At 35.7% G+C, this 27064-nt stretch overlaps 1 protein-coding gene across 5 annotated transcripts in view; it reads right to left on the bottom strand.

Moving 5' to 3' along the window:
* Window positions 1–903: 903 nt before the first annotated feature.
* Window positions 904–27064, bottom strand: part of LOC149573129 (DENN (AEX-3) domain-containing protein) — a 325899-nt gene continuing 299738 nt past the window's right edge. For 4 of the 5 annotated variants that reach the window (XR_016360042.1, XM_089814310.1, XM_089814312.1 and 1 more), the window contains one exon: window positions 904–1286. Coding sequence is in view for 4 of the 5 variants with exons in the window: in XM_089814310.1 (XP_089670436.1) it covers window positions 1218–1286 (69 nt within the window). In the remaining variant the exon portion in view is untranslated. Of the gene's footprint in view, window positions 1287–23412; window positions 23484–27064 lie in introns of those variants that run through there. The other variant, XM_089814313.1, reaches the window with a different exon arrangement.

Raw genomic sequence — 27064 nt, 5'->3', positions numbered from 1 at the left:
TATAGTTTGAGAGTCGCAATAGAGGAAGAGATTTAAAAAAATTACAGCTCTACAGCCCACAATCTGGCTACTAATAAACTTTGGTTGGAGATTCAACTGAGAAACGTATTATTCTCGTATATGTTACGATCTTGTAGTAAAACAATTGCGTGAAGTTTTGGAGGTTTCTACCTGCTAGTTTCAAGGGGCAGAAAATCTCTCAATTTCAAAAGAAAAACATTAAATTTGACATCAATCCCTTTGGAAACTCCTGCACGCAAACATGCAGCCAGAAAGAAATAGAAAAGAAGAGATTGAAATCAAGAAGATAGAAGCAGCTTCCAAACAACTCAATAATATTTGTTTCTTTCTATGTTATTTTCTAAAATTCCTCTAGATTTCAACATGAATCACATAGATAGAAGAGAGAATCTTTTAAAAACCTGGTTGTTGCCAAAGAATGTTCTTGATATGTTGAAAGCCAGACCAAATCTTCTAGCTGAACTTTTTTCTCCAATCCTTCGTTCCTTCTTTATATCCTTCTACTGGCCCTTGAGAAGTTCTTTTGAAACTTTCGTATAATTAATATTTAACCCTTGCGTCTTGGATTCTTCGACGCATGATTTCTAATTAAATTAACATTAACATAATGAAGAAATCAATTAAGATTTTCCTTCAGTATATATCCATAGGCACATAGCCGAGTCAAATGGAAATAGAAGACATCCATGGGCATATAGAGGAAACAAATGAAAATAAAAGACATGCATAAGCATATAGTTGAGTCAAATGAAGATAAAAGGCATCCACGTGACTGTGGTTGAGTGGTGAGCAGGTAGGAAGAGCTTGCTACCCGGAATCAAATAAAGTGAGGTTTCACTGCAATGTCTGATAAACTAAGAAAAATAAACATTTCATGATGAGTTTGAGGAAGCTCTTTCTAATTAAAGGTCCCAATTTTTCCATTTATACAATTCTCTTGAATAAAAATATGCAGGAAACTTTTCTAAAAATAGATAAGAAATTGTATTTGCATGGTAATACACTTCTACCAGGGGCAATTACAAAGCAAAAGTTTATTTGAATTATTTCTTACTTGTCCAGCTGCCTGCTAGACAAAGCTAATTTACTTTCCACAAAATCAGTCATATCACGGTCCACCGACCAAATGATTAAAATAAAAAACAACTATCAAATGATGTTCGTAACTATTGTACAAATCCTACAATAGCAAGACGCTATTCTTTCTGATAAAAAGTAAGGACTGCATCTGTATGCACTGAAAATAGCTGTGTATCCACAAAGAGCTGTTACATAAAAATATTAACAAGAATTAGCATAATGAACATATACAGCTGCATTATGACACACAATACATAAATGGAAGAAATTATCGTCACAAAGCATAACCATCATGATTCGAAACTAACTTAAAATCAGAAAAAAATAAAGGGGAGAATAGCTAATTGCATCCCCATATAGAAAATCCTGGAGAAACCCTCTAAACATCAACATGAATGCAAGTTTATATACCATAGGGGCAGGTCTACTTTAAGGAATGCAGCCAGTATCTTAACATTCCACTTATTCAATGGGACAATTATGAAGTTTTTCCACATGGAAGCCAAATTAGAAATTTTATGAGCCAAAAAAGTAGCTACTGCTAATACTATTGACCAACTCTTTAGTCTTTGTAAACGGAAAATAAACAGTGAAAAGCAAGAAAATTCAAATAGGCGGGCTTCCTACAACATTACATGTGGTTATACAATCACAGATGAAGTGGCAAGAAAATTTGCATTGTTGTTCAAATTGACCAATTGCTGATTACATTTGTAGGGGAGGGAGTATGCCAAAGATGCTAATTTTTGGGAGCATACAGTAGTTACATGAGGGACCAAATGCTGATTTTATCTGAGATCACTCTACAATAAATCACAAAAGACCTGTATGGGCAAGAATGATGATTCAAGAAGCTGAAAATTATGTAGCTCCAAAAGGAACTTTGCAGGAAAGCAAAAGGCCTCATAGATACTCCAGCTATGTTGCCCTTATGAGTGAAATTATCAAATCAAAACCATTTAATGTAGAGGAAGCTCTTAAACATTAAGTTTTTTAAAGATGCTATGATAGAAGAATATCAATCTATTCTTAAGAATGATGTGTGGGACATTGTTCCTAGACCATCTCATCTAAATGGCTATTCAAAATCAAACATGCTACAGACGACAACATTGGAAAATATAAAGCAAGATTTGTTGCCAAAGGCTTTTCTCAAAAGGAGGGAATCGATTCTGAAGAGACATTTGCTCCAGTTGCTCGATACACCTCTATTAGGGCTGTAAATGCCATTACCACTTCAAAAGGATGGAAGAATCACCAAATGGATGCGAAGACTGCTTTTCTTATTGGCATAATGGAAGAGGAAGTACATCTAGAGCAAGCTAAATGATTTGTAATACATGGTAATGGTTCTCATGTTTGCAAATTAAATAAGGCTTTATATGGTCTTAAACAAGAACCTTGAGCCTGGTATGAGAGGATCGATCACTATCTCTCAGGTCTAGGCTTCTCCAAGAATGATGCATATCTGAATCTATACTTCAAGTTAATTAATGATGAAATGTTGATTCTCATTCTTTATGTTGACGACTTATTGATTACATGAAAAGACCATCTCATTACCAAATGTAAACAAGATCTAGCATCTGAGTTTGACATGAAGGATCTAGGTCCTCTACACTATTTCCTTGGGTTAGAATCATGGCAGTAAGCTGATGAGATTACTCTAAATCAAGGAAAATACACTATTGACATTCTAAAAAGGTTCAAGATGATGGATTGTAAACCAATTGCCACTCCTATGAAAACAAACATAAGTTAAAAGAAGAAGCAACAAACTCAGAATTGGAAGACTCAACTCTTTATCAACAAATGATTGGATTCTTGATGTACTTGGTCAACACTAGATCAGACATTTTTTATGTAGTGAATGTGCTTAGTCAATTCATGTGTGAGCCAAGACAGTTACAATTAGTTGCTAAAAAACAATTTGAGATACCTGCGAGGCACAATCAGCTATGGTCTAAAATATAATAATACAGATCTAAATCTGCATGGATATACCAATTCAGATTGGGCTGCAAGTATAGTTGATCAGAACAGCCTTCCAAGGCGTTGTGTCAGCTTAGGATCAGCTATGATCTCCTAGTTTAGTAGAAAGTGATCTTCAGTTCCACAAAGCTCCATAGAAGCTGACTATTTTGCAGCATCCATGGGATGCTCGAGAACAGTATGGCTAAGGAAATTCTTGTAGGATTGTTTGGACAAATCATGGACCCTACCATCATTTGTTGTGACAACCAGAGTTGTATAAATCTTTTAATGAATCCTGTGCTCCATGAAAGATCAAAGCATATAGAAATTCCTTACCATTATGTCAGAAACATGGTAGAGAAAAATGCTGTTCAGTTAAGATATATCAATACAAGTGAACAAACTGCATTCTCACCAAGCCCCTCTCCAAGACAAAGGCTGAATACTTTAGAGGTAAGCTTGGTATGGTAAAAATCTTATCTAAGATTTGAGTCTCAACAATGTAATTTGTTGTACTAATATATTCTAAAGATGTTTAATTTGTAAACTCTATTTTCATCATGTGTTTGACTCCATGACTTCCATGACTTCATGGGCCACTGTGATCATCACTGAGACAAGAAGATTTCTCAATGAGCACTTGTACTTCTGGCCGTGATTGTAAGGTGACAACTTTGCAATAATTAACCATAATATCATGATGGATATCACGAGACTTGAAATCCGAGGACATGTCATGATAGTTAATATCTCTTAAGTAATATATAGTTATGGTGGATACAATGAGACTTGATATCTATGGATAGCCATAATGAATAATGTTGATGAGATACTCCCATAATGAATAATGTTGATGAGATACTCGTGGTGGATATTATGTAGCTTAATCTCTGTGGATGTGCCATGAATAAATATTCTCATGGTAGGTATCATGTGACTTGATATTCATGGAAATGGCATACTCTTGATATCATGGTGAGGTGATATCCTTAACTAACACAGGTTTATGATCAATATCAAAGACTTGATATTCATATACTTTAACTTCTAATATCACGATAAGGAGATGGATTTTCCACAATAAATGGATCTATTGTGCTTACCATATGGATAGAAGTTCTCCTCCCTAGCTAAGAGGGGGTATTAGAAAAGGGTACCTTCAGTCGGATTACTTCTACTGATGAAAGCAAATGCTTAAATTATAAATTGACACTAGCATTTAATCTCTATCCATTTAGTATTCTGATCTGAGTATATGATTACCATTATGAATGATCTATAATTAACAATCATGCATCTATACACTTAATAATATATATATATATATATACTGTAATGTTCCTGAATTAGAATTGTCTTTCTGAAAGACAATATTAAATATATTAATTATATTATATTAGTTTTAATACTATGAACTAATATATTATAATTAATAAATAATGTTTGATTAAACAATGAGACCGTAAATAAATTATTGTTATTAAATAAGTTAGTTTTGCCTTCCTACGGGAACTGTTACGGGATTGACAACTACATGTTATGCTTTAAAAGGCCGATTGGGGGTATAGAATTGATCATCGAAGATTGGAATTTTGTCAATTTCATTGGAAGATAATTCAGATTAGAATTATTTGTTTTCATACTCCTTTCGTCAGAACTGTGCGTGTCTGGCCTAGTGGAGGCCGAAAAGTATTGCGTAGGAGCATTGTATCAAGAGGAGTCGGCAAGGAAAGAGTCGACAGGTCATAATAACTTTGGTGAAGACTATAACAGAGCATGGTGACAAACAATATTGGAGAATATAATACAGAGTTCTTTGTAATTGGCAGGAATAGCAGAAACGTCTATCTGACACTTATGAGAGACAGAGGTTTTGGAATCTATTCAAGTGTCTACGGAGGTCATCACAGAAACTTCAAACTAGCAGTCACTAATTCCTTACAGTCGCTATTGATTACAAGGTCAGGAGATATTGGTCATGGGTTTCTGTCATGTAAAGGGAGGAAATTCAATCATCGGGAGGAGTCAGGTTTGAAGCCTCTTGAACACCATTGGAGCGATATTCAGATTGACGTTCGATTACTGTATACGGCACACAATAGTGTTATCACAACCTCTGGAAACAAAGAGCAGTTTGTAGCAAATACCAATAGAGCGTGTTCATTGTAGATACGTGCCATTCAAACTCTCATTAACGACAGAAGGAGCCACGTCAAAAGAGGTATCTGTTATTCTGCTACAGACAAAGACACAGGTGCAAATACTAGATTCCAGTGTTATATAGTTCTGTTGTGTTCAATACTGATTCTTACATTCAGGTCTCTCATTCATTTCCTGTGTATTGGCTATCACTTCTGGAATGTATATATTATGAATCTCCAGTTCAATTAAATTATAAAATGAACTCGTTATAGCTATATTTGGAGTTTCATTCCGGGAAAACAGATCGTTATGCACAGTATAAATCCAATTGGAAATTTCTGCTTGTTAGTTTAAAATTTTAAGTAAATAATATTCAGAATTCTGTTACTATCCTGTTTATCAATATTTTCAAGTGCATTAGTCAAAATACAGTATATGTGTGTGTGTGTGTGTGTAGACACACATTATTACACACATATATCTATGGTATGTATGTATATGTATATATTATTAAACATATAAATGTATGATCGGACTTAATGCAATAATCATAGATCATGCCTTAATTAGTATCATGTTAATTATGATTATCAAATATACTAATCAATCAAGAGACATGATTATCGGGTAAGTTTAATGAGACATGTCTCTATGTGAACAATATACTAATCAATCAAAGCAGATCACTTGTTTAATGTTATGAGACTGGATTATCGAGTAAGTTTAATGAGACATGCCTCTACGTGAACTAGGTTCACGTAGAGACATGTCCCTATGGGCCTATGGGTAACATGTCTCTACCACACTATACACATATGAAAAGCGATCTCCAAGTCACGATGAAGTAAATAAATAATCAGCACCAAGTCAAGACATAGTAGTGATACTTATCTCAACAGTGATACATTGTCACAGTTCATTATTAACTCATATACACATCGCAGTGATATCATGCCTTCATATTGATTGATGTTATCGGTGCAAATGTTGAATTCATATCAATACTCGGAGCAGAATGATGTCAACTTATATTGTTATTGTTCTGATATTGTTATCAATAAAAGAATATTAATAGCATCCAATCTGCATGTATATAACTGCAAAATAAAATTAAATACATAAGCATATAAATCTGATCAAATTTAACATTTTTGTAGTGGTGGCCTTATTCAGAACAATGTTCATACCCATTTCACATAGAACAGCACCTAACAACATGAAGATGGTGATTTTTTTTTCACCAATGTTTGGGACTGGAAAGTTTTGAGTCCATTGTTTCAGATGAGGTCTCAATATTTTGAGGCAGAATTTAGGGAATATCATGGAAAGCAATGGATACCAAGTTGAAGCAGTTGACCACCCTGCACCAACAAATGGAGGCTAAAATGTTGTAGTCAATAGAACATTGGTGCAGCTATTTAGTTGATGCAACAGAGAGCATTCTAAACGTGGAATGAGAACTACCATATATTTAGTTTTCACAAGATTAAGCAGTCCCAACCTTCACAAGTAAATCTCTATTTAAAGCTTGTTATGGTTATTTGCCTACTTCACCTTTTGATGTTGTGTTGGTACCATAGCTTATCTATGTGACAAGTACTTGGTGAGTAATCAAGCACTCACAGCATTTTCACAATGCTGAGCAATTCACCAAGTTATCAAGGAATGTCTTTAGCAAGTTTTTGCTGTTGAAGTTTGTAGCTGCGATAGAGATCTTTATCTCTGATTTTTTGAGATAGAAATATGTTTGTTATGACCATTATGTTCATCTTCAGCTGTGTTAGAGCTTGTAAACTTGGTCGCACCCTAACAGGTTTTGGTCCCAAGTCTTCCCATTGAAGTTGAACTTGAAGTAGTAATTTACTTCAACTTCAGGTTCAAAGTCTTGTTGGTCTGCCACGTGATAAGCGCACTAGTTTTATCGAGTCGACCTTTGTAGACTTGAAGTCCAAGTTGATGTTGAAGCCCGATCACTCAAAACTTCAACTTCAATTTCAGTGTTGATTTTGTCCGCTAACAATTTTTGTATGCAGATTAAAGATTGCCGAGCCATTCCAAGGTGGGTCCCAGCATAATATTTTCCCAAAGCACCTGAAGTCATATGCAAAGAAATTTAAGGCAGCACGTATTCAGCTGGGCAATACTTAATGGAGTATTAACAATGTCATTCCATGATTACTTGTTATGGGAAGGTACGTGCGGATTTGACAGGGTAATTAAAACAAGAACACTCGCGGCACCTTTTCCGATGAATGTCACACAAATGAGTAATGATGATTTTTACTCACTAAATCTGTCCCGCGATTCTCTGTCCATGTCATTTCTTAAATGCATGCAATTACCCTTTCCCACTCATCTCATTTTCTCCAGAAAAATCTCATCGCTTCTGGGTAAGAAAGGCGAATTTCGGGTTGTGTCTTTGTCAAACTGTAAGTGCATCTCCATTCCCCTTTGCATTTTGGTTGTGCTTTGCTTCATTTTGAAAGTATTTTAAAACCTGGTCCTGTAGATTTGTTATCATAATAATCATGACGCTTTTTCGGCCAAAAATGCCCAAATTAGAGAAGCCGCCATTACTCAGTTCCTTGCCTGAAATCCGTGATACGTTTTTGGTTAATAGAAATTTATCTGAAGTTGTTGAAAGAACCAAAACTACTCTGTCAAGTCCCATTTACTAGAGGCTACTTGATAGTGGTTTATTAGAAGGCGCCGCTTTTCTCGCTGCAATCCCATGCCCAGAGCTCATCCTCGAATGTGCAAACCATTATGACCCTATTTCAAGATGCATTAAGAAAACCTCAGGGGAAGTAGTTGTCAAAATTAACAGGACCAGTGTCAATTCCACCCTCAGGATTCCTCATAAAGAACCCTATGAGCCATGGACGTTCGAAGAAGCTGAACACTTGTATGCCGCAAACAAAACCAGCTACAACACCAAGATTGCTTAGTCCTGGCTCTTGAAGCCTGCAGAGGGAGGTTCTAGGTTGCCTAAACCATTGACCATCGAACACTTCATCAAGGAGATTGCAGATATTGTATTCTTGCTGAATAGAATTAAGGGAAATGAACATGCTTTCCATTGGGAGTCTTGGATGTACTTCTTTATACAAAAGATAGTTGAAGGTGTCAAATTCATCGATTGGTCAGACCTAATGGCAGAGAACTTACATAAGGGCCTGATAGATGTTACCAATTGTGGTCCATTTTTCTTGTCCTCTTACTTGATTTATACCCTAGCCACGTCCAAAGATTGGGATTATCTTCCACATATAACTTGGGTAGATGACATGCCTATATACCAATATTACAGAGATCTCCAAGAAGATATATCATGCAAAGAGTTTAAGAAGGTCAATGATGTTTTTCTAGGGAAACTGGTTTTTGAACTACAGGGTCGAGAAAACGATAGGATGTCAGAGGAGGCCATGCAGGTTGTGCAAAATTTATGGTTGTTATTTCATCCAATTTCCCAGATTTACCTATATCAGAGTGGGTGGTTTTCCTAGTGAACCTTTGAAATTACCACGCTACTGTTTAGATTCTATAGTGTTGTCAGAAATGTGTCGGCACTTTACTTCCCTTGTTGAGTCCTTTCAAATTTTCAAAAAATCCTCTTCAGTATTCTTCCCGATTGAAATTGGACGTTATAGATGCCCCAGTTTGAAAGAAGCCATATTGTCAGCGAAATCTTTAACCCGCTTATGTCTTAAATCTTTCACCTCTCGGTTAGATTTTGACTACATCGGCTTTATTAGAAACAATGTCAAAAATGCAGCTTCTCTCTTTCATTCCCCGCAACTAGAGGATTTTTGGGCGAACTGTCATGATGAATTTGAATTAAGGAAGAGGCTATGGTCATGCTTGACCATTAAACAAGTCGCCATGTTCAATGTGGAGTTAGATACCTATGGGCTGAAAAATGATGATTCTGAAGGTGTGCTTGATCAATTTTACATGGAGCAGATTGAATGCATGCCTATCCCTGAAATTGATTGGGAGAAAAGGGAAGAAAATGATATATATGCCCGTACCAAGGATGTAATAGTAAGAACTGCCAAATGGATAAAGTCAAAAACAACGGCTACTCCAAGCTTTTCTAAGAAGTCTTCAAGAAGCAAGGGTAAAAGGACTGCTCATAAGCAAACTAATCGAAGTGTCCCTGATTCTGTTGCAGGTCCACTTGAAGTTGAACTTGAAGCCGTTCCAGAAACACTTCAACTTCAAGTTCAAGAAGAAACTCCAAAAGGAAGGAGGGTAACCCGCTCAAGCACGAAGAAGGCATTAGTCGTCAAAAGTAAAAGCACGATAACGGTGGACTTGGAGACAGCAGAAGACCTATCTATGGCGGATAATGTACCTGAATCCCAGAATTCCCCAATGGATACAAGAAATTAGGAAAGTAATCTCCCCTTAGTTAAATGTTCCCCTACTGCTGCAAAGGATCAAACTACTCCTAAATGGCTTGAGAAATCAATGGAGAAGAAGAGAAGTATGGTCCCAATATCTATGCCTGTTGACAACCTGGTCAGCAAATGCCTTGGTAAAGCACCCAAAGTAAAAAAAGCAAGGACCGAAGCAAGAATCAATTTTGACAAAAGTTCAGGTTGATGGGCAGCAGAGATAGCTACGCCACCTGATGGGAGTTCTCGTGATTCTGTAGTGCCTCAAGATTTCCAAATAACAAAGGTTGATTTGCGAAAAGGAAACCGTGAAGTTGACATGAGATTCTTTGAGGTATCCAATAAGAAGATCGCGGAGAGAGTGTGGAAGGATGGGCAAGACAAGCAAGAAATGAAGGAGACAATAAAGAACATGGCGCAGTACATTAACGCTATCTTGCATCCTGAAGCAAAGCCGATCCGTGAGATGTCAGCCATTGTTGACGTATCCTCTGCAACCAATCAGCAATCGTTGGAGAACCTACACAAGTGCAAAGCAGTAGCCAAAGTAGCAGGTGAATGGGTACAAGATGTTCTGCTTAACACTGTAAAACACATTGGACATCTAGATCACGCCTCAAAGGAGATATCGAACATTACTAAAAAGGTGGAGGTAAGTAATGATGGATATGAAAAAGAGAAGAATAACTGGGAAAAAGTGGTAATATCGCTAGAAGATGTGCAAGAATTTGGGTTGCATAAATTTCAAGCTGAATGTCTTGTAGCGGGTCTTGATGAAAAAACTCTGTACGTCATAAAAGATTGCATTGAATGGCGAAATGAAGCACTGGCACAGGGGGTATCTGAAATCAAAGAAGCATTACAAGAACTTAAGGTTATACATCAGATTATTCAGAATGACCTTAAGTGGTTTGTAAAACAATTCATGGAAAGAGAAGATGACTCCGTTGCCCAATCAGACGAAATAATCAAAGAAGTCCAAAAGAAATTTCAAGAATGGCAGGACAAGAGGACACTAGCCAAGTAGGATTTCTCCAACGTGGCTCACACTGAAGCTATGTTGATTATCAATCTAAAGCACTTGGAGATGCACGAGGAAAAGGTTGCTGAACTGAAGAAGATGAAGGAAATTTGGAAGCAACGACTCGCCTACATTGGTCTTCCACATCAATCTGTTATTTCTACCTTTTCTGCTGCCTACGAAACGTGGAAGTTGGCAAGAGGAGCGGTTGGTGGCGACAATGCAACCTGATCAAAAACCGTTTAGTTGTAGTTTCTTTACCGTTTGGTTTTCTTGCATTTTCAATTATCAGTTATTTCCAAAAGACAATTAACTCCTGGCGGGGTAATTTTGGCTTAAGTCCAGCCCCATGCCTATAAATGTAATAATTAGTATTGTTTAGGGGGTTTGAATTTCTCCAGTAGACCGGTAGACAGAACTACTTTTGTTTATGGTTTTATTTCCAGTTTAGAAGCAACACTTCAGAACTTCAGCAGACATATGAAACTTTATAGTTTGATTTCAGGTTGAAAGCTTTGTAAGTGGGTACTATTGTCTACTTATTTTGGTATTTCTATAGATACTATTTAAGCTTTTAGCTGCATCTGTTATTGATTTTGAAATTGTGAACTCTGAATTTGGAAATTCTGTGGGAAATTAGTTCATGAAATTTGCCTGCTCAATAATTTAATTATTCAGCTATGTGGATCATTTTGATAATTAAAATTGAGTGGTTCTTTTGCATTAAAGTTTGTTTCATATTCATGAGATGAAATAAGTTGTTTCAACACCTCCAGCAGATTGCATTCTTGGAAAGTTTTCTGTTGAGTTTATTTGGTTAAAACTCCCAATGCAATAAAGGTAGCTGCACCTGTTTCAATTGAAGAAATTTCAAACAGAGAATTCCTAAGTCCTTCGAATAGGAATTCATTTGTTAGTTTACATTCTTTTCTCTGTTTTGATATATGAACATTCATGGAAAAAACTGTTCACTAACAAGCTGAAAGAGATATATTCGATTATATTTAAGTTAATATTATGCAAAAGACGTGTCATATGTCATGCAAAGACGCATGTGTATGAAAATGTGAAGTGTTGAATATGTGGAAATATGAAGGGTCTTATTTTGGGACTCAAAGAGATCTTTGTGTGAAACATGAAGTGTCTTATACAATTTATTTATATGATTGCTTGATATATTGTAATAAAAATCAAGTGGAAAGCCTTGTATCAAAAACATTTTTATTATTATCAATAAAAGAGATATTTTTCTGGTGTAACTGGGTTTTTCCCTCCAAGCAGAATGGTTTTCCTAGGCTAAATCTTGTGTTTTTCTGTGCATCTTAAATACTTTTCTTATGCTGTTAATCTAATTTCTAGGCATAAAACTTAACATGGTGTTAAAGCTAGGTTGTTGATTGCAGCAATAAAGTAATTTGTCTTGTTTAGATGATTGATTGCCTTTGCTGTCCAATTTTCTCTTCTTCATATACTATGCACTGAGATGTGTCTGTGACGACCCTGTTTTCATTCTTTGATTTGAAGTTTGTAAATATGCTATGCATCTGCATTGGAAGTCTTTCGGATCTTTGGAGTGGAAGTTTTGGAAGCCAGGCTCCCAGAAGCCTCAAACATTCATCATCGATGATGAAGATGGAAGATTCACATCTTTCGCAGTTCATCCTTCTTTCACCTCAGATTTTCAATTTTTTGAGTGTGGAGGAACAAAGGCAGAAGCTTCTTGTTTTAAACAGAGGATTGAAATTCTTTATTTTATTGAAACTCATGCCTCCATGTTGTTGAGGGATCTGAAAGTGGGAATTCGATCATAGTTTATCAGGGAGAACTATTTTTTCGACAAAAATCAACTAGCTCAAACATTGAGAAGATTATCGATAGTCACGGTACCTTCACGGTGTGTCGGGCTCAATGGAGGACGTCGTGAATATCTTGAATTTTTGACAATGCCATCTCCATTCAGAACTTGTCTTTTCAAAATCGATCTAGTGAACTTTCATGGGAAGATTTGAAAGCATTGGTTGCCTGTATGATTTTGTTTTCTTCTTTATGTCTTGGCATCAATATGATGTTTGTTGGCATAGTGTTTTCCTCTGGAAAATGTCTTCATCTCTTCAAAATCTGGATCTATCTTCAATTCAAAGAAGAGTTGAAGTCATCGTTTGGCTACTCTTTGCGGCTATGAAGTGTGGTTATTGTTTGATGTTGTTAAGTGCCTTGCCTTTTAAGAATGACAAGGATGTCATGACATGTAATGGAATGGTCTTGAAGCTGGGTGAAATAAATGGGCTTGCTTGATTTAAAAGAGTTTCCCGTATTCATCACAAGACATCTATGTCAAAATTATTGCAATTTTGGTGTGATTATTGACTGTAACCAACAATCTTGCGATGGTTCATTACTTTCTTTTGGCGGTATCTGGTACTAGTAATGTTTTATTTTATTCCCTCCTTGCTTTGAGAATTTGTCAGTTTAAATTGTTTCTTTTAAAAATGACTTAAATTGCTTGCTTTAATATTTTCAGAAGTAGAAGTAGCCATAAATTTGTTTATTTGTGGCACCTATTCCTTATCTTATAGCCATAGAGAGAGTCTTCAAATTTTCTAGGCATTATCAAATACTACAAATCGATATTCAATTTATCGGGTTGAAGAATGAGAACTTTCGTACAATATGTTATGGAGGAAATAATCAAGACAAATATTTATCATTTGAGTTGGCTCTCCTTTTCAACTGGCGTGTACAACTCATCTTCGGTTGCGATTATCAGGAGTTTGTCTAGCTAGCAACAACTTCACCTTCTTTCTCTCCTACTAGGTTGTATGGTCCAAGGCACTGTCAGAATTTGTTTGAAATTCTTGTCTCAAATTGATCACCTCTACACTCTATTGTGCTCGAGTTACTTGAGATTTGCCAAATAGATTAGAGATTTTGGCACTTGGGATTTTTTTTGTTTTTACTATCGAGCATTTTTGTCTTTTGCAGAAGTTTTTTTTGATACTTGGTGTGGGGATCTGCTTATGTCCCAATATGGAAGGTAAAGGGGTTTTTGAAGTTATTTTTAATTAGGTTGGCGCTGAAGGTATTGATATTTGGCCATGGAGGCCTCAAATGTGGAGGGGACTGTGTCAATTCCTGCTCCATGTGTCTGAAAGCTGTAATTGTGGATATTGCAAGAGTGCCCAATTCTCAAGCTCAAGTGTGGACAAGGCCACACCAAGCAACATCAAGATCTCAATTAGAATACTTGTGTCAAAATCTATGGTATGGTCAAAGCCTCTAAACTTATTGGCTAGGATGTACCCTGAGCTATCAAGAAGCATTTCGTAGTCATAATCCCTTATGAGTATCTATTTGTGTGTGTGTGTTGAGATTAGATCTAAAAGAGATAAGTATTTTTTATTTTATATCTTGATAGTGATTTCTTTTAGCATTGATAAGCTGATGTCAATTTACTCTCTATTGGTTGCAGGATGCAACAACAATGATCTTTAGAGAGAGACTATTTAGCTTTAGATGGAGGTTACATGATAGGGGGAGATGTCCAACCCTTTGCAAGTTTATGCAATAGTCAGCCATCTTATTGTGGAGATTAAAGTTGTATCTATTGAGAGGGAGTCTCTATTATTAAAGTTGTCCCTACTGAGAGGAAGTCTCTATTATTAAAGTTGTCCTTGTTGAGAGGGAATCTCTATTAAGACAAAATCTTAGTTATCAATGCATTCTTCTCTACGAGAAGTCCAAGGTGAAAGCCCTCGCTCCACCCTCTGCAAGTAGGTATGATGGACCACTCTTTGTGTGTTACATCCCAGTTTTAGGTTCGTTAAAATTTCAAGTTCATTGAGGACAATGAAACACAAGGGGAAGGGTATGTTACATCCCAAATTTTGACCCAATTTAAAATGTTCATATAGTCATTGACGTTTCACGTGAAGTTAGTTGACAGTTAAAATTAGTTACAATCATGTGAAAGGGTCAGATGGTTAATCGTTATAATTTCATATGAAGTTGGCATGCTAGTTAGCCGTTATGATGGTTTATGAATAATGACTGGTTATGGGAAAATGTTATTATATTGAGGAAAATGATATAATTGTAGAGAATTCCCTTGCAGGAACACGTCAAAGGGGGGAAGCATGGCCAAAAAAGAATCGGGCACGGGGGGCACCACCATCACTGAGCAAATAGGTATGAACCTTGAACTGCCATGGCTAAGGGTAAATGACTAGGCAAGCAAGAGTGTACATTGGACGACCATGAGATAACGTGTTAAATTACACATTATTTGATAGTAAAAGAGATCACTAAGCATGAATTGAAAATTGAGCAAGTTTATACCTTTGTACTTGTGTTGTTGGTTGGAGCCTCCTGGTGTATAAGCATGTCTTATCATATCGACATCATGATACCTTAATATCTATACATGTACATACATATATATGTGGACATACATAAACCAATTATATATATATATAAGGACGTATATGCATACTTGATATTTGGTGTATACGTAAGAAATATATGGTTGGGGTTTACACATGTACACGTATATACAGACATACATAGGTATCTATAGATACCATGATACCATATACAAAGACAATATTATTATTTCTTTCACCTTGGCGGTGGCCTAATATTATTTCATGGATAGCCACCTTTTATATTCTATTTTCCATCGAACCTTATAATTTGAGATGGCCATTTAAATATTTGTGCAGATGATTTCTTGTTGGTATTGTAACTCCTCCACTGCCACCTTGTTGTTCTTTCTTCTAACCGAGCATGGATTTTCTTATATGGGATGAGACTTCTACTGCAGGATATATACCTCAGCATGCTCCTTGTTGCAAATCAATCAAATTGATCATTGCTTTTGTTATGTGTGAAACCAGATCCTAGTCCTGTGATAGCGATTTGTATTTCATTTTGAATGGAGTTGTATTCTTCTCTCACATTGGAGAGTATCGAGGCATATTTGTCTCATACCATGTTTGGACCACTGCCCAAGCACCTATCTCTAAGCCAAGCTTGATCCACGATATTGGTTCAACTCTTGATGACTTGTTTTATGGCTTCCATGGTATAATCATTTATTTGTTTGTTCATGATTTTATCGAGCCTCAATCTCTGCCGCTTCTCCATATATTTTTCATTGATCATGTGCTTAGATTGTTGTCCATACGACCATTTGTGGACATGTATGGCTGACTTGAATGCTTTTCACTTTTGTTGGTGGTTATATTACATACAACAGTCATATGCGTTTAGATTGGTATTGATACCTTGAGTTAAGTATCCTTGTGGTCTGGAGCAGCTTTATTCCTATGTAGATGCTTTCCATATTGGTAGCCAATAGCTTCTTATTATTTATCACGGATGCGTATAATGTGGTTTTCATCTTCAAAATAGTGGCATTTAATTTCTACCTCTATATATAATCTGTTTGTTGTGTATCAAATGTTTAATATTGGAAAAGATTGTAATCATTCATCTATAATACCTTGAGTTAAGTATCCTTGTGGTCTGAAGTAGCTTTATTCCTATGCATATGCTTTCCATGTTGGTAGCAAATAGCTTCTTACTATTTGTCACGGATGCGTATAATGTGGTTTTCATCTTCAAAATAGTGGCATTTAATTTATACCTCTATATGTAATCATTTTGTTGTGTATGACCTTCATGATCCGTCTTCAAATGTTTAATATTGCAAAAGATTATAATCATTCATCTATAATGTTGAGTATTAATGAGAAATCAGTACTTTATACAACAATAATCAAATTCCGTTTATGGAATCACCTAGGAATTCATCCACGAGGACCAGCATGGTCAAGATGAAGGGTGAGAATGAAAATACTCCTGCATGATAAAGTGAACATAAATCAGTAACAAATAATCACATCGAAATAATTGAGTCAGCTAATGATAATACATTGTTTAAATCTTGTTGTCTAGTTGAGCTATGGGTTAATAATCTAGTACTAGGATGCTTAGTGGACAGACAAGGTGATCTATGTCTATTTCCAAGTAGGGAGAACCTTTCTCGATAAAGATTGTGTGGGGATATTCAAGGGTCCACGGCTAGGAGGTAAAGCACTTGACAATGCTTCTCTTCTCCACTAGATGCCAGGACATGCACTAGACAAAGATACGTTATGCATTCAAACATTTGTTGGTAACAAGTATTTTACTTTTATAATGTTTTTACAAGTAGAAGATATGATGGATTGATTTATATCATTAATTTAGTTAGTTCCTTTAATGAAAGCAACTTTTCTCGTCAATGTAATTGCCAACCAATTGGATCGATTGATCTTCCAACTGAACATGGAAATATCTATATGTAAGAGATAGGTTTATCTAATGGATTGTTATTTCAGTCTTTCATTTATGTGAATAGTAAATATGAGCATACCTTCTAATTGTATGTTATTGCCATAGTTAGCAGATGAAAGAGAAATTATACAATGGTATTTGATGCCCTAAATGATATAGTGGTATTTGACGGTATCTGTCATTTCGATAAAGTGGTATAGCTATTTGTTTCCAAGTGATATGTATGGACTAACCTAAGTTTTGTAGAAGCATCCCTATATGGATTTTGGTTTTGAATTCTACGGTATATAGATTTTGTTGGGTGGATATTTTGCAACTGACAATTTTGGGTAAAAATCCAGTTGCAAAATAGGATGACCAACCATAGCGTGTGAGATAGAGTCTCTCCTACCTTAAAGGGAAGGCTCCCCCTTCTCGCTATTCCTTGGATCAACTCAAGGTAAGCAAGAAGTTGAGAGATTTTATAAAATGGGTGTTACCAATATCCTTTCTTCTTATCTTTTAAGAAAGAATCCACTTACTCATGGAGCAAGTAATGGGTAGGGTTTGGCTCTAAGTCCGGTTGTACTTCTATATGAAAAAACTTTACTAACTCAAAGGCTAGCTAAAAATGTACCAGTTTGGCTCTAAGTCCGGTCATACTTCTATATGGAAAAACTTTACAATTAGGGCACAAAGACTCCTAAAAGTAAAAATAACTTAACTATTTTGCGAATTAAGAAGAAAATATAAGCTACAAACAAAGCTTTTAGTTATATATTTCCACAATTGCTCCTGGTCAAAGCTCTAGGTCCAATTGCTTCTTAGCTCTTTTTTATTCAATTCACGAGATACAATTACCAAAAACACAAGATAACATGAATCAAAGAAAACTTAAATGAATTATAGACAAAGCTTATAACTGATGCAAGTAACAATCTCAATTAATTAAACTTAAGTCTCAAATGTTCCTTTGTATTCACTTTCTCTCAAAATAGTGCTTACACAAACAAAGTTCTGCTGGCACAATTTCTGCAGAGCTCTCTTGCATAAAGATAATGATGATTTTACAATGAGGGGGCACTCCTTTATATAGGCATAGGAGTTGAGAAAAAGGTGAAGGAAAAAGTGGGAGCAATTCAACCAACTTTGACCTAGTCTAACTACAGGAGAAAATAAAGGGTTACATGTTACTGCACATGCAACTTGCATTACATCTTTTACATACACCTGTAACTCACATTATATGTAATTACATTTTTTCATGTAATGCATCCTTTACAACTACTAATATGAAATAAAAACAAAAACAACAATCTTAAAGATTGTTTCTTAGTGCCTTTAATTTGACAATGATGTCATGCACTGTGGGAAGATCAACAATTTCCATGGTCTTTGATATGGCTTCTACTCTCACTGCATTTGCATATGTTGTTTGTACAACTTTGGAATTTGCTATGGTAGTATCTAACAAGTGTTTTGTCAAGGATTTATACAAGACAAACTTGTTCATTGTATGTGAACCAAAGTCTTTAGAATCTACATCAGCATTGATCCTGATTGTATATTCTGAGCTTACTCTCTGCTGCAATAAGATTACTAGATTCATCAGTAACATGGCATCCCATCTGTTCCAAATCACAAGTAACACTTGTTTCAATTGCCTAACAATCTTCAAAGGCCACCTGCAACGTTGTGATCAGCTTCCTCAATGTTTCCTCTTTGTAACCAATGAACCCTTCTCTAAAAAACATCTCATGAGACCAAGGCATCCAGATTGAATTTCACCATTTCATCCCAATCATCAAGGATTTCCTTCAAGTTATTTGCTTCTTGAGTCAGAGAAGAAATTAAGTTTTGCTCCATTTCATTCATCTCTTTGACATGCCTAAGAACTGCAAATGTCTCTGTGATGGCTCAAACTCCTTCAGAAATGATTTCCTGTATCCAAGACTTGGCGGCTTCAATCAACTTTCCCTCCTTAGATGTTTGAGACATAACAACAACACTCTAAGAAGATTGTTTCTAAATGACCTCAGTTAGATGACAAACTTCCTGTTTCAGTTGATTTTTCTTTTCCCATAGCTCATAATTGCTCTTTGATACATTAACCAATGCATCTTGAGCATCTTGTGAACAACTCAAACGTGATTGCTTTCCGATTTCAACCTTGATAAACTTGTAATTAAAATGAGTAAGTTCTTCAATAGGTTTATCTACCAAGGGCTCAACAACTTCAACAAATTTGGTCTTATCTGAATCAACCAAAATTCTGAAAACAATCTTGTCTTTCAGAGTTTTAGATTTGGTCATCTTAACAGGAAGATTGTCCGGAGGAACAGCCACTTTTCTCCTATTCGTCGTTATTTTTCTCAACCATGCAGGTAGGCTAATACCTTCATCCATAGAAGTAGTTACAGTGGAGACCATTGGCATTCATCTTGATTGTATTTCCGTTGTAATATAGCAGGATTTTAAGGCATAGGAACATGCTGAGAAGACTTCATCATGAAAAACTCAAATCCTGTTAAAGATGTATCAAGTTGGGAAACTTGATGACTGGTAAGAGTTGGAAAATCCTCAAACACATTTGCTAAATGTTCATATTGTTCATTTGCAAGGATGCGAGGAGTAGCAGAGGAAATAGGAAGAGCCATGGTATTAACCTATGAGACTGGAATGGAAGGAGTGAAAACAATGGAGGATAAATCCACATGATCAGCAACCTCATGCAAAAAAGGCTCTTCATGTATAGAAGATGTACAAACTTGTGCAGGCTTTGGAGGAGATATGATCATGATTTGCCCTTCTTCATCTAAATCTCCTTTATCAGGTTCTGTTTCCAATTCCTTTTCTGATTCTTCCACTGATTCTTGAATTGGTTCAAGAATTTGAGATGAATTAGCTACCTTTCCACCCTTCAATTTGAATTTGAGGGAACCTCTAGCATCAAAAGATGAAGCAACATCTTTCCCTATGATTTCTAGTTGTGACTTCCTACTAGGAGAACCAAAACTTCCATAATCCAAGCCCATCTTAGGATTTACTATTTTAAGGCCTTTACTTTTCAACCATTTATTGGTGTTTACCAAGATGGATTGAAATCTGTCCATGATAGACGTGCCTTCCTTTTGTTGCCACTGAATAGGAAAAGGGTACTTCTTATCAAAGTTGGCTTGACGAAACTCTGGATCAAGGATGTTGCTATTATCTTCAACTTGGAAATCTAAAGGGATTTCCAACATATTAAGATCAATTATTTGCTGCAAGGTTAATCTACAGTAGTCCATCTTCATGATGTCTACCAAATTCTTAGTTGATCTCTATGAGAAGTATAAAGTTCTCATCTCAATCCTTGATCTTGATAATTTTATCTAACAAATGATTCATATTTATTTACAAAATAAATATATCAAATGAACAAACCTCTAGTTCCCTTTAGTTTTTCAATTTTATAATCCTTGTAGAATATATATTACTTCAATTCCCAACATTCAATATCTATTAGTTTAGTTTCTTTACTTGCTCTGCTCTAATGGGTTTGTAGTTTAATTCTCTTAGGTTAACTAGTTTTTAATCCTCCCATATTTTATTTATCATCCACGTCCTTTTCAAAGAGTTGCAAACCTTCATAATCACAATCCTTTTGAAAAGTCACAACCCTTCATAATCACAATCCCTTTGAAAAGTCACAACTCTTCATAGTTAAAATATTTTGAAGAGTCACAACGATTCATAATCACAACTCTTTCTAAAAGTCACATCCTTTCATCATTAAAAATATTTGAAAAAAGTTACTTGTTTTCTTATCATTCCTCTTCTAATAAATCCTTCATTGACTCCTCTCTTCTTCCCTTCTTCCTTACTCTTTAAAATGAACTCTCCTCCCTTTTATACCTTAATTTTAAAGAGAGGTCTTTTTATGATATATCTTGACTTTTTATTAGATTTAGTTAATTTATATTATATTATTTCTTACTTATCTATTTTGTATTTATTATCATTTATTATTAAATCTTATTTAGAAAGATAAAAAAGTTTCTACAATATTCTTTTCTATTTAATTTTATTTATTTATCTATTCATATTCAATTTATTATTATTTAATTGTTTTAAATATTATACTAAATACTATTTTATTGATGATATACTATATATGTAATTTTTATTTCTTTTTTCTATGCTTGAATATAATTTTCTTATCATCATTTATTAAATTATATTTTAAAATGGGGCTATGACACTAAGCACTCTTTCTAGAATGGAAGAGACCTTTCAAACAACATTCCTATGGTTACAACATATGACATGGATGACTCAAAAGGTAGAGGAGGAACATACTATCACTTTGGAGAGAGACGCAACCCTATAGGTTAGAATGAGGGAGCTAGAAAATGAGCTTGCACAAGAGAAGATAGCTCACGTGGGAAAGGAATAATAGTTGGCAACTTCCCAGAATGATTTGATGGATGCCTTGAGATTACTAAAGGCTGGTTGTGAAAATAAATGATAGCAAAAAAAGACCAAAGGATCCTTCGCCAACAACTTCCACATGCCACGACCTCAACCACTCTAGGAGCGTCTTGTCACTTGTCCCAATAGACTTTCTTTATGTGTTCCTCATTTTTTTTTCTGTCTTCTAGAAGACGACAAGTTTTGAGGGGCAGATGATGTAGACAACAATTATCTTATTAGTAAATAATACCATTTTAGTTGGGTAGCATAGTTAAACAATTGTTCTGAAATGGTGTCAATTGTCAGTGGTTGGCAGACTTAACCAATTGCCGAGCACTATTTGTAGGAAGGTCAAAACAATTCATGCTGTTGTTCACGTACGAGAAGACTATGCTATGAAAGATATATCATTCTGCCATATATTGCATTGCATGATTCTGTGTTATTTCTAGATATTCATGTTACATCATTTATGATTTATATTTGTTCATGACCATTTGAATGATAACTATCATATATTGTACCCAAAAGAAATTTACAAAGAAATTGATGAATTAGGCACTCATAACATTCCTGCTGCAAAAACTATGAGCTCGTGGCAAGAACTATTGATAGTGAATATCATGTAGATTACATTTACAGTTTATGTTTAAATAAATGACCATGGGTAACTTCTAATATGCTAGAGTAAATTGTGGGTATTCTATGTGACTTAGTATTGCTGCAGGATGGAGAACCAAAAATAGACTTCCGATTTCCTTCTATATCAAATTTCATCAACTTTAAGTTCAAACAAAATTTGATCTCCATTGCATGATTCATTAACACAGATTCACTTTGTTTGAATATTGCTGCAAGTACTGCACTATAGAAACAACACTTGAAAAATAAAAATTATTATTCTGCAGCACTTTCTGCTTGCATCTGCATCATGCATTTCAGTACACAATTCTACACATGCTCTCATCTATGCTACATAAAACGTATATAATGTTTCAAACCCAACTATGCTACCACCAATCACGTGATTCTTCTTAAATATTCACAAAGCAGTCTGCATGAGGATCTACTATTTTTAAATACATGAGACTAATTTCAACTCCTACTTGCTGCTAGGAACAATTGCTTTGCTTATAAGTTATTTCCGTGCATTTGACTGATTTCTAATGCTCATTTCACAATTTGACATAGTGAATCAATTTCAAGAAATGGAAGTATGCAACAAATATATCTAACACGATAAAACAATTAGTTGGGCACATGAATTATCTTGGAAAAACTAAATGTGAGAAAACTCCAGAAAACTGAAGCCATGCTTCTCTCTTCATTATCTTCATCTACGTTCTTGAGGCCTTCAAGGACACTAATATCAATCAATAATGTCTTAATCATGTAAGTGGTCTCTGCAATCTACAATAGACCTCTTGCTTTCTCAAAAGTCTTGACCAATATCCTTACATCTCATATATGTAGCTTCCTCCAATTTTATAACTCAAACCTTCATTGTGTTTCTAACCTTTCTTGAACCTCAGTAAATTAATCCTTCTAATTACAATATGCCTTGAATAAGAAGCGAAAAAGTTGGAAATCTAAAGCTAAGCCAGCTTTCCTATAATGTTTTCTTCCTTCCATTGCATTTGTGACAAAACCACTACTCATAGAACTAGTGGTTAGAAAAATCATCCCTTGGTCGCAAAACCACTAGTTAAGTAGTGAGAAGCCCCCACTCAAGCATTTGGTCATCATACAACTTCTAGTTAACATCACAAAAACTCCTGCAACTTACAGAGGACATAATGTTTGCATGCAAATGTTAAGCTAGGTACTGAATACTTTGGAAGTTTTAATACATTTAGAGACGAGTCCATATATGCAATCTGCTAGTCCTCTCAATTATTGAGATTACCATATTGAAAATTTTGCAAACTCTAAGAATTTCCCTTTATACATTTTGTTTTGGAAAGCCACGTTGGACATTGAGTACCTTGAATACCTTATGAGTTCCATGTGTAGCATCTTGATAGATATGTTTTCGACTTCACATTCAGCTCACGTTCCCATTTGTAGCCTCATCCCTGCAGGATTGACGGTCTAGGGAAGTGTCATTTTGAGGAGGTTTGTCAATCTGCATTTTTCTGAAGTACAAAAATAATTGAGGCCTACTTTGAGAGTGTGCATTTTGTGCCTTGTGGAGTTTCACGAGCTACCAACTTGTGGATGTGTTAAATGCATATCAAATAGCATATGCTCCAGCTTTGGGCCCTCCAAGTCAGTTTTGATATGTTTTGCATGTGCCTATTGTAAGGTGTTTGCAATTATCTGTATATTGCACTTTTCCAGAAATTTCAAGTTCCCTACTTTGGTGGTCTACATCTTTTGATTGGATAAGGGTTATGGTGAGATTGTGTCAACCTGCGTTGTACATGAGATATATGCCTTGTGTCAGTTTTGAGTCCCTAATGAATTCATTTGTCATGTTTCCTAATGCAATTTCGAAGCCAATTTATTCTGATTTGTAGATGATCGATTTAAACAGAATTCTAAGAGGCACTTTGTATGGTGTCATACTATCATAGTTCATAACAAAATGAGTGTGATGGGGTATCAAGCATTTCTCCTGTGTTATAGTCATGACAAAGATCCGCCATAGATAGTTTCAGACCTCGGAGTGTTTGTTTGGCCAGTCTACCAAGCCAAGTCCAAAGCCCATTTGTTCAGGAACCATTTGTTCAGATTTCCTGAGTATGAAGTGCATAAGTTACTTAGAGGTCAGCTTTGAGAGCTTATAAAATTTGACCGATTGATTGTCATTGCAGACTAGTTGTTGTCTTGTGTTGCCAGTATGAGAGTGAACTTATGTCTAAAGTTAGAAAACTTTAGGTGTTAATTTGATGTGCTTTCAAGCCGAAACTAGAGACCACTTCATCTAGTTTTCTGCATATTAAGTGTATACATCAGCAAATAGCATTTTTATGAATGTTGCATCTTGCAACATATGAATTGTCATGAAGTCTCAGATGTGATTCTATGATGGTTGTGTTTTCATACATTGATGTGCAAAGTTTCAATTCCCCAGGAGTCTATTTGGTTTATTTACCAAATCAATATGTAATTAACTTTATCCAATTTTAAATATGCATTGGCGGAATGGTCTGAAAGTGGTCAAGTTTGACCAACAATATCTTGCAAATTTGAAGGCATTTCTTTTTTTCCTCTAGAGCACATGTTCGCTGTATCATAATGATCGAGTTTCATCAGTCATTGCATCCCAGGGAGCCATTAGATATTTTTATCAGAGGCTTCAAAATGTGTTTTCAGTTTTGTTCTGGTAGTTTCAATTGCCCAGGAAATAAGATTGGTGACTTTGAGGATCGATACCTTACACCTTGGATATAGTCACGAGGAACCGTTTGATAGGGTGAACCTATGTTTACCAAATTAGGTACCTGTGAGATGCCAAGGTCCGGATGTGTACTTTGATCAGTATTTAGAGTCATTTATGAGGGTAGATTTATTCAATCGTGAAACTTGCTGAATAGTTGAGATTCAGGGTTTGGTTGATCAAAATATATTCAGATGCATAGTGAAGTCGCCTAGTGGTTTTTTGCAGTAGTTGATTAAAAGGAACAATTTTTTAGCTGAATCCACCTAGGACTCAGCATCAAACTCATAAAATAACGAGTTAGGGTGGTCAATGTTACTGCATATGGAAGAAACTGGTCTTATATTAGGTTGCAATGCCGGAAGCGAAACATTATTTATAGTATTTTTTTTTAATTGAATTTAAATTTTGAGGCACTGGCAAGTGCATCTGGACAAAGGTTCTTAACCTCTAATATGGGGCCTTCAAAGAGGATTTCCAAACCAAATTTCTATCAGAGGAAACAACAAAGAATGGATGCCAATGCATGGGATACTTGAGTAGAGTTTTCAGATGAACTTGAAATGGTAAATTTGCAGATAATGAATTGCAAGGGACATGCCAATGGGATTTATAGCCATAACAGTAAACAAATTTCATTATTGAGCTTTAAATAATACTTTCCCACAAAATTATTGCAAAACCCCTGGTTTCAATGCACATGGCAGCAACAACAGTTTTAACAAGGAACTTTGAAACACATGAGAAGTGGTGATTGAATGTTGCAAGCCTATGTTTAAGAATAGGAGAGGTTTAAATGGCTTTCTTCTAGCATGGACAACCAACAACCAGAATGGAATTGACACCATACAACACAACATTTGCAGACTATTGGTGGCTCAAAGCAAATTGGGTCTGTTTAACATTTTAATTCATTTTCAAACAAATCTGAATGGTGGTGGTTAAATATTCCCAAGCTAGTTTGCAATGGGCAGCATCAACATGTGAGTTGGATGGCAGCATTTAAACATAATATTTTACAAAAATTTCCAAATATTGCAGATCACATACAGAAAAGGGAGAAGACATTCAAAAACATGATCAACAGATGTTTTTGAGAGGTTTACTAAAAAACAAACCTTCAAACAAAGAGTTGCATGGTCTGTTAAAAAAATTTAGGTGAATGTGCGCAGGGATCTTCAAATTTTCCAAACAATAATGGGACACTGCATATGCAAGGGATTTAAGGATTTTTCAAATTGTTTACAAGTGCGAGAAATTGGCTGTTTCAAAACATTCTCACAGTAGCGCTTTTGAAAGTATATTTTAGGGACATTAGTCTTACATTGGGCACGTGGGAGTTTATATTTGTATTTGTATAAGCCAACACACCACCATTATATTGCCAAGGGCATGTGGTCTTTTGGCAGTTTGTATGTGCGCACACAGACTGTTGGTGCACAATTCAGATAGCTCAGCAACTTGGTAGCTAATGACTTGGCTGTTGACTTGGGGTGGCAACCAGACCAAATTTTGAGGGCTCAATACGTGACATGCTGATGTGGAGGTATTGATGTGGCAAGCTGATTGGATTCGACACCAGGTAGATCAATAGACAAACCAGAAGCAGGCACTTGGCACATGGCAGGACCTGCAACAGGTGTTAGTCGCTGACTCTTGAAGGTTTATGATGGTTAGTTGGCAACTAACCGCTAGTCGCTACCTCATGACACTGAATGAGGCATCTTGAGAACTGGAGATGGCAGTCAATCGTGGGCTTGCAGGTTAAATGGTTGTTAGCAATGATGGTTGGAGAGCAAGAGAGTTGTGTTGTCGTGAGGTTGTCTGGGCTATATACAAGATGACTTGAAATTCCAGAGTTAGAGAGTGTCCATGGTCAGTAGGTTGTGAGGTTAGGCAGGCAGTCAGTGTTAGAGGCAGAGGGTTAGAGACTATATGACATGTGGCGCTGAGGTGGTGTATAGCCGGTGAATTAGTCCAATCAGGTAGTGCAATATGGCAGTCAAGGTGTTTACCAGGGTTTGAGCAGGAAATTTGTGCACATGTATTGAGGTGAAAATTTAAGTTAAAACATATTATTTCCTCACCTAAAGAAAGTCAAGGCTATGTGTAGAATGATAAAATATTAAAGTGGTTGCTACAGAAACAAAAGTATTTGTTGGATATTATAATGTGTGCAGAAATGAAAATACAAAAAGCACACACAGGTGACACAGGTGAAATTAAATGAATATGCAACTGTATGTTTTGTCTTTTGCTGGAGTTTTGTGGGCC

This window comes from Cupressus sempervirens, chromosome 2 (assembly GCF_028749045.1).
Source record: "Cupressus sempervirens isolate cs-2001-9-10 chromosome 2, ASM2874904v1, whole genome shotgun sequence".
Lineage (NCBI taxonomy): Eukaryota > Viridiplantae > Streptophyta > Pinopsida > Cupressales > Cupressaceae > Cupressus > Cupressus sempervirens.
This window is presented reverse-complemented; position numbering and strand designations above follow the sequence as displayed.